The sequence below is a fragment of the Pararge aegeria genome, chromosome 22 (assembly GCF_905163445.1).
Source record: "Pararge aegeria chromosome 22, ilParAegt1.1, whole genome shotgun sequence".
Lineage (NCBI taxonomy): Eukaryota > Metazoa > Arthropoda > Insecta > Lepidoptera > Nymphalidae > Pararge > Pararge aegeria.
In genome coordinates this window covers 12,639,773-12,651,393 of record NC_053201.1, presented here as the reverse complement: position 1 = coordinate 12,651,393, position 11,621 = coordinate 12,639,773, and the positions used below count along the sequence as shown (strand labels likewise).

General features: G+C 38.2%; 1 protein-coding gene across 1 annotated transcript; it reads left to right on the top strand.

Annotated features, from left to right (window-relative positions):
* Positions 1-413: 413 nt before the first annotated feature.
* LOC120633686 (solute carrier family 22 member 12-like) lies at positions 414-10,944 on the top strand. Its single transcript, XM_039904000.1, has 5 exons — positions 414-488; positions 4,128-4,593; positions 5,569-5,976; positions 7,672-7,915; positions 10,175-10,944. Exons 2-5 carry the CDS (start codon positions 4,202-4,204, stop codon positions 10,634-10,636), a joined length of 1,506 nt encoding a protein of 501 aa, XP_039759934.1. The 5' UTR covers positions 414-488; positions 4,128-4,201; the 3' UTR covers positions 10,637-10,944.
* The last annotated feature ends 677 nt before the right edge of the window (positions 10,945-11,621 follow it).

The window sequence follows — 11,621 nt, the reverse complement described above, 5'->3', positions numbered from 1 at the left end:
GTGACAGCGGCGCAGTGCGGTGGCGGTAGCAATTCAATCAATTCAACGAACGAACAAAAAAAATCCAATAGAAACACACTTCATTTGATCAGCTTCTTAAAAGTTTGAAAACGAAGTAATTAATGTTATAATATTTATCACCAGTTTGAAAAATAGGTACTTCAATTATTTTCAATATTGCTTAAAGCTACTGTGAATTTGATAGATTTAATCTTTACTATTAGTTACAGAACACAATTCCCTGCACGTAAGCATGACTGGCTGGAATTTCGGAAATCCCGTACGATTCAACTGCTATGTTTATATCTCCCGTGCTATTTTTATACGTATGTGTACAGTGAACATGCAATGTATGACTAACTTACAGGCTACGCTGAATTCTGATTCCTATCTTGTTAGTCTTTACTCTGTGGTGAACTGACGCCTGTTAGTTTCTGCGTTTAGAAAAAGTTGCGAAATATAATTTTAAAAAAAGAAAGGAAGTTAAGGTGAGTGTTTAAAAAAGTTGCGATGTTTTTAAGTGATTGCGTTTAAAAACAAGTGTTTTTTTGAAATAACTATGAGTCAATATCAAAGGCAAATAATTCATAATTGGGGCATTTGACAAAGATAAGTATTGGTGCATTTGTATTGTTATTAGTCTACACTTGTACTTATAATATAAATTCGAAATTGTGTCTCTTTGTTTGTTAGTTCTATTTATATACTAGAATTTGCCCGCGTTTTTCCTTCGCGTTTTTTGCTGTTTTATTGCAAATCCCATGGGAGCGGTTTGTTTTCCTAGGATAAAAATATACTTTCGGTCCATTCAACTAATTCTGTGCCAAGGACCAAGTGGATAGCTTGCTTTGTTAGGAAACACAAACAAACATACGTTCGCATGGATTTGCGTGTATGTTAACTTTGTCCGACTCCACCGCTGTACATATTTTCATTCAGTTTTGCGTACAGGAGGCAGGAGACAATTATCTCCCCGGGGAAAGGATACAAATTTATCTTCTCCCACAGCTTTATCAACTCACAGCACTGGCGCACAAGTGGAAATAATATCCAAATAATAATATATGTGTACAGTGTAATAAAAAACGGGGGTCAACTTCTACCAATTCCATATTCAGCAGGTGGACACGTTAATGTCAGGGGATATAATTTTTGTCTCCTGCCTGAGCTACTCCTGCTGGAGACGGATATAATATACTTATACTCTTTATCCCGGAACCTGGAACCAACTGTTCTCACGAGTTTTAAAAGAACCGCACAAATGCAGACGAAGTCGCGGGCAACATCTAATTGGTAGTTGTTTATCGGGTTGCTAAAACTACAGAAGAAGGATGAGATAAGAGCCCTGTGCCCAACAGTGGGCAATGAATTGGTTATTAAGAAACAGTGAGCTCAATTAATGTTAAAGTGAATGACATAAGTTTTATTATAGCTCCCATACAAACCTTTTGAGGAATCATTGTTTAAATTGACGCATGCCGATATCGCAGTTGCCATCCAGTACCCACGTAGGCCACGACACTAACACACTATCTGTAGGATTTATAATTAAAGATGCCAGTTTATTTTCATTCCTTTTTTGTTTGGGGAACAAATATCTCCGCTTTGCTATTCAAGTCGGTGAATGTACCGGTCGAGTTGGCGTGGAAACTAGATATTTGTGAAGTTATTCATAGTAAAAATTATGAGTGTAAATATTTACGATGCGCGTGCACACCGTCACGACAAACCGACACCTTGAAGTTAGCTATAGTCAACATTTTAGTTTTTCAAAAAAAGCTTTGACAGTGTACACTTTAAATTGTTAAAGTCTGCGGGCTCATTCCGGTGATTTAATTGATTAAATTGTACAAAAATCTCGAATTTCAATGTTGAGTGAAACTTGGCGGTCCGAGAATGAGATAACTAGATAATGCGTTATAATAAAACTTTCTATGTATTAAATACCTTTTTTCTATTTTTGGCGAAAGATGAAATTTTTGAAAGTTTTTATCTTGTTACGCCAAAGAAGTATAACTTCTACTTAAGTACACACACGTTTTTTTACTACAAAATATGTGTTCACATTTTTTTACAAGAATAGGTAACCGATTACCAGCCAACTACGCTGTTCACAAATGTTACGTTCCATCATCATAATTAAGCGCTATATTTCTGTTTTCACGGAACAAGGAAATGCCTAAATAAGTATCGCCGAAGATAGAAGTTAAAATAATATATATTTATCTAGAATTATATAATGTAAATAAAATAGTCAATAATACGTAAGTACTTCCTTAAATTATTAAAAATCTAATATCAGTTAATAATTACATGGTCTGCAAAAAAAAAATTGTTTTTTCTCCTCCTTGTTTTCATGCATGAATTCTTCATATTTTGTGCTCTAAACACGGAATCTGACATACAATTAAATCTGAAGTACCACACGTAGATTTCCAAATTCTAATATAATATTTAATTAACAAATAATATTATTAAAACATCAATTATTATAACGAAATGAATAAATATTACAGTCTAAGTTTTACATTGAAAAATCCTAAATTATAGTCACAAAATGAACAAACATCGGTCAGGTATCTCATTATATGGTGAGAAAATTTGTTATTTTGTAGTTTTTTTCCTTTTCTACTTATTGGAGTTTCTCGGCGAATTGACCAACAGAAATCAGCAAGCATTGCTGCTGACCATATACCTATTTTATATTTATTGTTTCTGCTGATAAAAAAATACATAAACACATTAAACACTCAAAACTAATATAGGGAACATAAACTTTATGCAAAACTTACCAAAATATTTGATACAAAACGTAAACAATTAATTGACAAGTTTTCACTTAACTGTTGTGGAGTCACAGCGAATACTGCGCATGCGCGCATGTACCACCTACCATAAAAATCAGCTTCGGCACTTCCCTTCTTTCTCTTACAACTAGCTAAAACTTATTTTGTACATACACTGTTTGTATATACGCTATTTGTAACATTGTCGCGCAAAAAAATTAAAAAAAAAACCAAATTTTTGAAATTTGAAAAAAAATACATAAATAAATACCTACACGTGATGGAAAAAAATCGGCCGACGGGGATAGATTCAGAACATTTGAATCGTCATATTTATGTCAAAATTGAGTAAAACGAAAAAAAAAACAAACGTGGTGTGGGCGTATAATATATCTGTTCTTGCTCTTCGAGCCTTAAAGCCTTAATCACCCACTATTTGAAACCATCAATCACTTAAACATTGCCAATCGCAAATGCCCGTCCCGGGGACCTACTCTTGTTTTGCGTTATTTAAAATACTTTGAATTCCCTATGATAAATGACTATCAGAGTTCTTTTTTTATTGGTGCATATGTTTTCTAACATTCATTATATTCTCAACAATGAAAAGCGACGGCAAATCAATATTGTTAGAATATTGAACTATATATACTTACCCCAAATACTTTGCAAATATATCGCCGATTTTGACTTATGGATTTTTTTTTTATATTTTTAAAGTCCCTTAGTGCGCAAACGATAAACTCAAGATAGATTTCTAAGACCAAATTATCTATGATATGATAATAATATTATAATACTTGTACTTAATACCTACTCAATTGATAAGTAGGTACTAGGTAGGTATAATATTCCTGAATTATTCGCACTAATTGCAAGTACATATTTGCAATGCTGTGGTTTGTTGAAAAGATCCTTTATATTCGCCTTTTTTAAATATTATATATGTTCCTAGTCATCAGTTCCAAAAAACTAATTATTTACGACTGCTTAACGGCTTAACGTGCTCTCAGAGACACTTGGGTTGACACCGCCGACCTTACTCCGGGATGGTACTAAGAATTAAATTATTTAACAGAAAAACACGATTTCTTGGATTCGTACCCAGGAAGGACCTCATGGTCCGTAGTTAAACCGACTAACTACTAGACCATCGAGGCAGACGGACGGGTAGACGAAAATATATACAGGACAGCATTCAAGCGTTCCTTATGATAGAACCTTGACTTTTTTCATGGCTCCATAGACATAGTGTTTGGTTATTGATTTCAAAGAAATACATGACTCATAAACACTCGTGTACGCTGTATTTATTACTATAGCGAGTCGATTCTGTCACAGATAGCACAACACTGCAATCAAAATAGAAAATGCATCCGCCATAGCTACACTTCATCGAGAATATAAACGTAAAAATGCCAGAAAAAGTACAGTTCACTCCGAACAAAAAGGAAGATGCCTTTGCGACTTTGATTGGACATTTCGGCAAATGGCAGTTCCTGGTGATAGTGACGGTGTCGCTAGTGAAGCTGTCTTCAGCATGGGTGCAAATGGCGATCATATTCCTGACCCCGAACTTGGTGTTCTGGTGCAAGGACTTCGGGGACAACTCTAGCAGAGTGGGCAAAAACATGACTTGCTACGCCGACTGCGCGGAGTACGGGTACGACAGCGCGCCGTTCGAGAACACCATCATCACGCAGTGGGGGCTGGTATGCGAGCGCACGTGGATGGCGAGCTTCGCGCAGATGGTGTTACAGCTGGGGGTCTTGCTGGGCAGCGTCATGTTCGGGTTCCTCTCTGACAGGTAAGCGTTCTTCTTCTCACTGCGCCGTTCTACGCTACTCTTGTTGTATGTCAAACTTCTCCGTTGATCGCTACTCCAGTCAACCCAGAAGCCTCACTCACATAGCATTCGTTCACTGTCAAAGCTACTGAATTGTGGAATGCAGTTCCATTGACAGTCGAAGTCACTGGGCATATTTAAAAATGCTGTTAAGGCTCATTATCTCGCTCAATAAAGAAGACTATTATTATTTATTTATCTACTCAAACTCATATTTAAGTATTTATGGTATGTTAAAAATTTAAATATGTATTAGTATATTTATTTTTTATATTTATCAACAGTATTGTTGTATTTGTGTAGTCTGGTTTATGAATTAGTATGTATCTACATACTAATTCGTATGTATGTTCTAAATAGTGTAGGTACCCCACCTATTCGTTTTTCTTTATAGTTAATCCTAAGGTGGCCTGGCAGAGATAACTACTTATCGATAAGGCCGCCTTTTCTATCCTGCTTCATTCCTCATGTGTTTGTTCTTTTTTTTCTAGTTTTTCTGAGTGGTGTAAAAATAAAGAGTATAAATAAAATAAATAAGCCTAACAGGCCGTCCAGGTTGGCGAAGACTTCCGGGAAAGTGACTGTGAATCTAAGGTAGACCTCGCGTTGTTCTGCCACACCATTTGCCATCATTGTTTTTTGTACTTACTTACGGATCCGGGACTGCCCACTTATAAGACCAAAGCGCTCATCACTGTGTCAAAAAGGTTCATCATCAAAAGCCAACCACACACACACCACAGTCCACTCCTGGATTAAAGGCTTCTGCCAATGAGAAGGTTTAGCCACAATCATCACGCGGGGCACAATGGTGTTCGCAGTAGATGGTAGTAGTGGCACACAGGACGCTGTTGCCCGTTATATTCCCTTAGTCGCCTCGTACGACACCCGTGGGAAGAGGAGAAAAAAAGGGTCAATTATTTCTTTCTTTTTCAGATACGGCAGAAAGAACGCGTTCCTAGCAGCAATCACTTCAGTCATTGCAGTCGGATTCGCTGTCCCGTTCCCTTCCAACTACATCGCCTTCGCGTTCCTAAGATTCCTTTTAGGAGTCGCAGCGTCTGGAACTATGGTCATCTCTTTCGTCATAATTATGGAGACTGTTGGGATTAAGTACAGAGAGATATGCGGCTGTCTCTTTCAAATCCCGTTTATTATGGGGCATATAACGATACCGATTTTCGCGTATTACTACAGGAGTTGGAACACGTACAGTTTGGCGATGGCGGTGCCTCCGCTGATATATTTGGGGTACTTCTTCGTGTTGTCGGAGTCACCGCGCTGGTTGGTCAGCGTGGGCAAGGTTGAGCAGGCGTCGAAGATTGTGAGCAGAGCTGCGGAGATGTAAGCATCAACGGCAGTATTAGAAGTTAAAACTTGCTTATTGCTGTCGCTAAGCACCATTGTTGCAATAATGTTCCTATTCCTGTCTGAGGTTCGTGGGTGCCGGTGTTAATACCTAGGCTTAACACCTACTCCTAATCTTAACGCCTCAGGTTGATGGAAACAGAGCGACACGTTGCAGGGCGTATTCCTTGCATACCCTACGAAATGCTGCTCTGTTTATAGGCGATGGTTTTTCACATCAGGTGGGAGATCTGCTTTGTCCGTCAAATATTATTACAAAAAAAGCATTATAAACTGAGCTCGTTTTCAATCTTCTTAATAAGTGTACAACATATCAACTAATTACTGGCCCACTACAGGGCACGGGTCTCCTACAACGAGAGGGGTTAAGGCCATACATCACGATATTTTCCTTCCCCGTTGAAACAACTTAACAAGACATATATATTATTGCTTAGAAAACGCACTTAATTCCGAAAAAGCGTGTGTTTCAGAGATCGAACTCGGTCCCGCACAAAAATGAAGCCGAAGCCAATTGACGTAGGGTTTGGGTAGGACGTTTCAAATTTCACGATTTTGTTCTACTTGCGTCCAACGACTTCCTGCGACTAGTTTGATGTCGGCTATCCACCTATTAAATGAATTGAACGTGGTGTTGAATAAAATATATAAGAAAGCCTTCTACCCGCAAGTGTTTACATTAACACGAATAACTTTTTTTAACTCGATAGTTTGTAAAATATTCAATATTTTACATATATAAGTACTCTACTTGTTACTGTATTCTGTTATGCTTCTCGCAATGGTTTGGCAAAAGGGGCGGTAAAGTATGGTGACTGTTTCGCTGATTACATATAAGTTTTGGTTTCACAGTGTAATGTCAGTTAACAGATATAACATGATTTATTTATTGTATGAAGTAAATTAATACTGAATTTTGATAAATCGTGGAACAAAAGTTGTTATTTTTATGATAGGACCTTCTAGGCAGAAGACTTTCTGGTATTTTTTATGAGATGTGAAAATTATGATAATCGTCCCTATCTCCTTCTACCGTAGCTGGCATAGTTAAACCTGAACATGACAATAAAAACCCTCGTAATGTTGCTAAAAATGATATAAAATATAAAAAAAATGGATCTATTTTTTTCTATACTTACTCTGTCAGGTGTATTGCCATGCAAATGTGGCGCCACCAGAACAGGGTTTCTATTTTCCTGATCAGGCCTTAATTGATTACTGTGTAGGGGTAACACATTTTAAGAATTTTGGTGATCATGGCAAAGGCATTGTTGCAAAAGTTATTTTGAAACTTTAACCCTGGTTGTTGCTGCATATACTTGCAGACTATACCAAGCACTGTAGTAGGTACCTAAGTATCAATTTAAAGTTTTATCAAAATATGCAGTTTTTGGAGTATATCTACGTGATCAAATTAGAAATGAGGTCCGAAGAAGTAGAGTTACAGACATAACCCCGAGAACCGATGGACGTTGGGGTCCCAAGGGGTCGATATGACCACCCCACACAGGTAAATGCAGCGGACAGACGACAACAAGCCGCTGGAAACAAGCAGCCCAACACAGTGGAATTTGGAAATCCCTACCAAAGACTTATGTCCAGCAGTTGACGTAATCGGTTGAAGGGATGATGAAATGTCAGAAACTCTAATAAATATATATTTTACTCCAGGAACGGTCTCCCCGCAGAAAATGTACGGGAAACGTTAAAGAAGATGTCTGAAGAAATAAAGGAAAAGTCTTCCGCAGTGAAGCCGAACTACAGTGATCTCTTTAAAGCTGGCCTTCTGATGAAAACTGTCAGCTCCTGTACCATTTGGACGATCATTGGACTAACGTACTTCGGGTTCAACCAGTACATCAGTCAGACCAGTAAAGATCCATTCATTACTGTTGCAACTGTTGGACTTATTCAGGTAACTTTATTGGTATCATGGCTCTTAAAAACATATGTATGGATATACTACGACAGTACACACATTGCTATCTAGTATCTAGCCCCTAGTAAGCGTAACTGTGTTATGGGTATTTAGATGACTGATGGATATTTGTATGAACCTGTATGCCTGAGAGTTCTCCATAAAGTTCCCAAGGGCGTGTGAAGTCTACCAATCCACACTTGGCCAGAATGGTAGACTACGGCCTAAACCCTTCTCCCTTCTCATTCTGAGAGGAGACCCGTGCCCTGCAAGTTGGCCGCTAATGGGTTGATAATGATATCTGATGCTCTGATGCTAAATAGACCTGACCGCCTGTTCGAGACTACTAAAGTGGAGTAGTTTCTGCTGCTTCAATATTGGTCGTGTACACGGTGGTTTCTGTATGTTCTTTCTCCTGTGCTCAAAGGCAAGAGTTTTTTTCTGGTAGATGACTTAAGCATAAATACATATATACATAAGATACATTAATACTTATTATATACAGATAAACACTCAGATACTGATAAACATTTATGTTCATCGCACAAACATTTTCCAGTTGTGGGAATCTAACCCATGGCCTTGAACTCGTAGAGCAGGGTCGCTGGCCACTGCGCCAATCCACCGTCAAACAGATGTATCCATTGATCGCGTTTGGCTCGCTGGACAAATTTGCGTAGGGATGGCCTGGGTTAATTCAAAATCGATCTAGCCTATAACAGCCCACTGCTGGACTAAAGGCTTCTCCAAAGGGAGTTTGCCCATAATCACCGCGCCTGACGTGTTGGTGGTAGTAGTAGCACATAGGACGCTGCTGTTAGTGTCCGCTTACACAGACCGGCTCGGACTGGAGAGCAGATTTTGATAGCGATTAAAATAGAGTATTGGATAGTTGAAATAAGGTTTATTTTTACATACCACCTCTTTTGTTATTGAGAATGCCGGAGAGTAAAGTTTACGCGGTTAGTGTGGAAAAATAAAAGGAGCCGACCGGCTACGTATGATTTCTGATGACGCGCTCTTCCGAACAGCTCCGTTTGCGTACTCTTTCGCGCTCGTGTAGCCGACCAGCCGGTCTATGTGACCCAGAGCTTGGTCGCTCCGGCCAGTTCCAACCGTACGCACGCCGGAGGTCTGTGTGAAAAGAAGAGCACCGTCCGATTCTGTCCGAGCCGGTCTGTGTGAACGGACATTTAGTCGATAGATGACATCCGCGGGAAGAGGAGAAGTGGCGACAACTGTATAGGTCACGGTAGGTTCCAATATAAAGAAAAAAAAATGGGTACGCGTTTATTGAAATGTTAACATTAATATTATTTCAGATGCAGTTTTTATACCGTGTTCGTAATATATAATAAAAACTTCAAGTTGTTTTACTATCTAGCAGCCAAATCAGTATCAGGTCTTGTAAAACTAATCTCTTTAAAATGCGTCGAGGATGACAACCAAAACATGTTAAGCTGATAATACCAGATAAACTTTATAAATGTAGTTTTACATAATTTTTGTTTAATTTGATTGTTCTTAATTTTGGAAAGTATGCTCCAGAACTATTTGGTTTAGTACTTCGACTCTTTACGAACTCGAACTGCAAAAAATAATTGGTCCCATCTTTGGGAGTCTGTCGTCCGTACCTACTAATATTACAAATGCGATGTCCTTCCTGTACGCTCTAAGTAAGCAACCATGAACCAATCAACTTGATGTTTGGCATAGAGTTGTTTCGAAGAATGGAAAGTAACATAGGCTCCATTTTATCCCAGGAAAACAAAAGGTTTTTTAAAATCGTAATTAACGCGGGTAGCAGTAATAAGTGATGTCAATACACTGCATTGTCATGCAAACCAAACGTGTATGCTAAATTTCAGCCAAATCGGTTGAGGATAACTGTCTTAAAATTCTGTTGCAAAATTGCTCCTTGTCGACGGAGCGTGGCCTGTACATTAGACCGGTGTAGTCTTGTATGGTAAAACTCTGGCAGAGGCACCTAAGGACTTAGTAACTTAAGATTTTTTGTGGCTAGTAACTTCGATACCGAAAATAATTGACTGCAAAGCGATTTAACGTTCTGGCATGATTCCGTTTAAGGATATGTGTTAAATATACCATACCCCTAACGGGTTAACCCGCTACCATCTTAGGCTGCATCATAACTAACCAGTATCTCTCCTAGATTGCAGACAAGGGCTAATAAATTGCAAGTATTTTTATAGATTAATTTTAATTGATGTCGTATTAAATCCATATATTTTTCAGGCACCAGCAGTATTTGCATCCGTTTTGCTCCTGAAAATTTTTGGACGCAAGACAGTGTGCGTTACATTTTTCGCTTTGGGCGGATTATGCGTTCTGGCTTTGGGAGTCGTTCCGAAGATATTCTGGATAACTTTGACCTTGGGCTGCATCGGAGGTAGCTGTGTGACAATAGTGTGTACAAGTCTGCATATATATTCATCAGAGCTGTTCCCCACTGTTGTGAGGAACATGGGCATGGGAGCATGTTCGACAAGCATGCGCGTTGGATCCATGCTAGCGCCGTTTGTCTCCGATTTGTCTAAGACGGTGCCGTGGATGCCGACAGTCATTGTCGGTCTGGCGCCGCTCTTTGGTGCGTTGGTCTGTCTCTTGCTGCCGGAGACCAAAGGATTAGCGTTGCCGGATAGTATTGAAGAAGTAAAAAATCATGATTTAGAACGTCTCAACGAAGCTGAGCTTTAGGGGTTAGCATCTTAACTGATCATAAGGCCTTCGATCTATTTCCAAGTAGGCCTCAAACATTGTTATTTTCTGCTAATATATCCTTAGGTCATCAACATCATCGTTGTCCACATGTTCACTGCTGGACTAAAGGCCTCTCCCAACTGGAGGATTTGCCCAAAATCACTACGTAAGAGTTTACTCTTTCCATGCCCAATCCAATCCTTAGGTAAATAAATAAAAAATATCCTCGGTGCTATATTTAGTTGAAGCTGTAATTTTTTATGTTACTATTAGTTAGGTTGGTATTCATTAAAGTTTGAAACATTTTTAGTTTTATTTCATCTTGCCCAGAAACTACCTTCGACGAAAAGGGAAGAAGCTATTAGGTACAGCGCTAAAATGACGTCAGTTAATTGGATACAAAAATGACAGCAACCTGTTCGGTGGTATTTTTAGAGATCAAAGTTGTGGGTCGCGTTTGACCAGATTTTTTATTATTTAATTAAAAATTTCTCTTCAAATAAAATCATACGGTTCCTCATCAATTTATTTACAATTTCAATACAACTTACAAAGAAAATTTATTTACAAATATATTCTTAAACCTAAATTAAAGTAAAACTAAAAAAATTACTAGAGTAGGGATATCAAAAGTGTCATAAATTATCGACTTCATGTATGTATGCACTCAAATAAACAAAGTCAGTGGTAACAATGGTGTTGCTATAATAATAAAGCTGGATCATTTGTAAACTGTATTTGTTTTAACAGATGTCAACACTCACACTGTATATTGCTCTGATCTCTTGCTCTATTTCAACAGAACAGCTAGCATGGGCAGGAGAAAATTATCTCCGCGGGGAAATATAAAATTGTATCTTCTCACACAGCTTTATCAAATCTCAGAGCATTGGTTCGCAAGTGGAAATAATATTCAGATGAGTAATATATGTGTAATAATAATCGATTAATAAATTAATTATTATCAGAAGATGATAATAAT

Bases quoted from the DNA above. Each gene is read 5' to 3' on its own strand.
- LOC120633686 (XM_039904000.1), top strand. From the start codon at position 4,202: ATGCCAGAAAAAGTACAGTTCACTCCGAACAAAAAGGAAGATGCCTTT. The intron at 4,594-5,568 runs GTAAGCGTTCTT...TTTCTTTTTCAG, and splicing joins TTCGGGTTCCTCTCTGACAG to ATACGGCAGAAAGAACGCGT. The intron at 5,977-7,671 runs GTAAGCATCAAC...ATTTTACTCCAG, and splicing joins GTGAGCAGAGCTGCGGAGAT to GAACGGTCTCCCCGCAGAAA.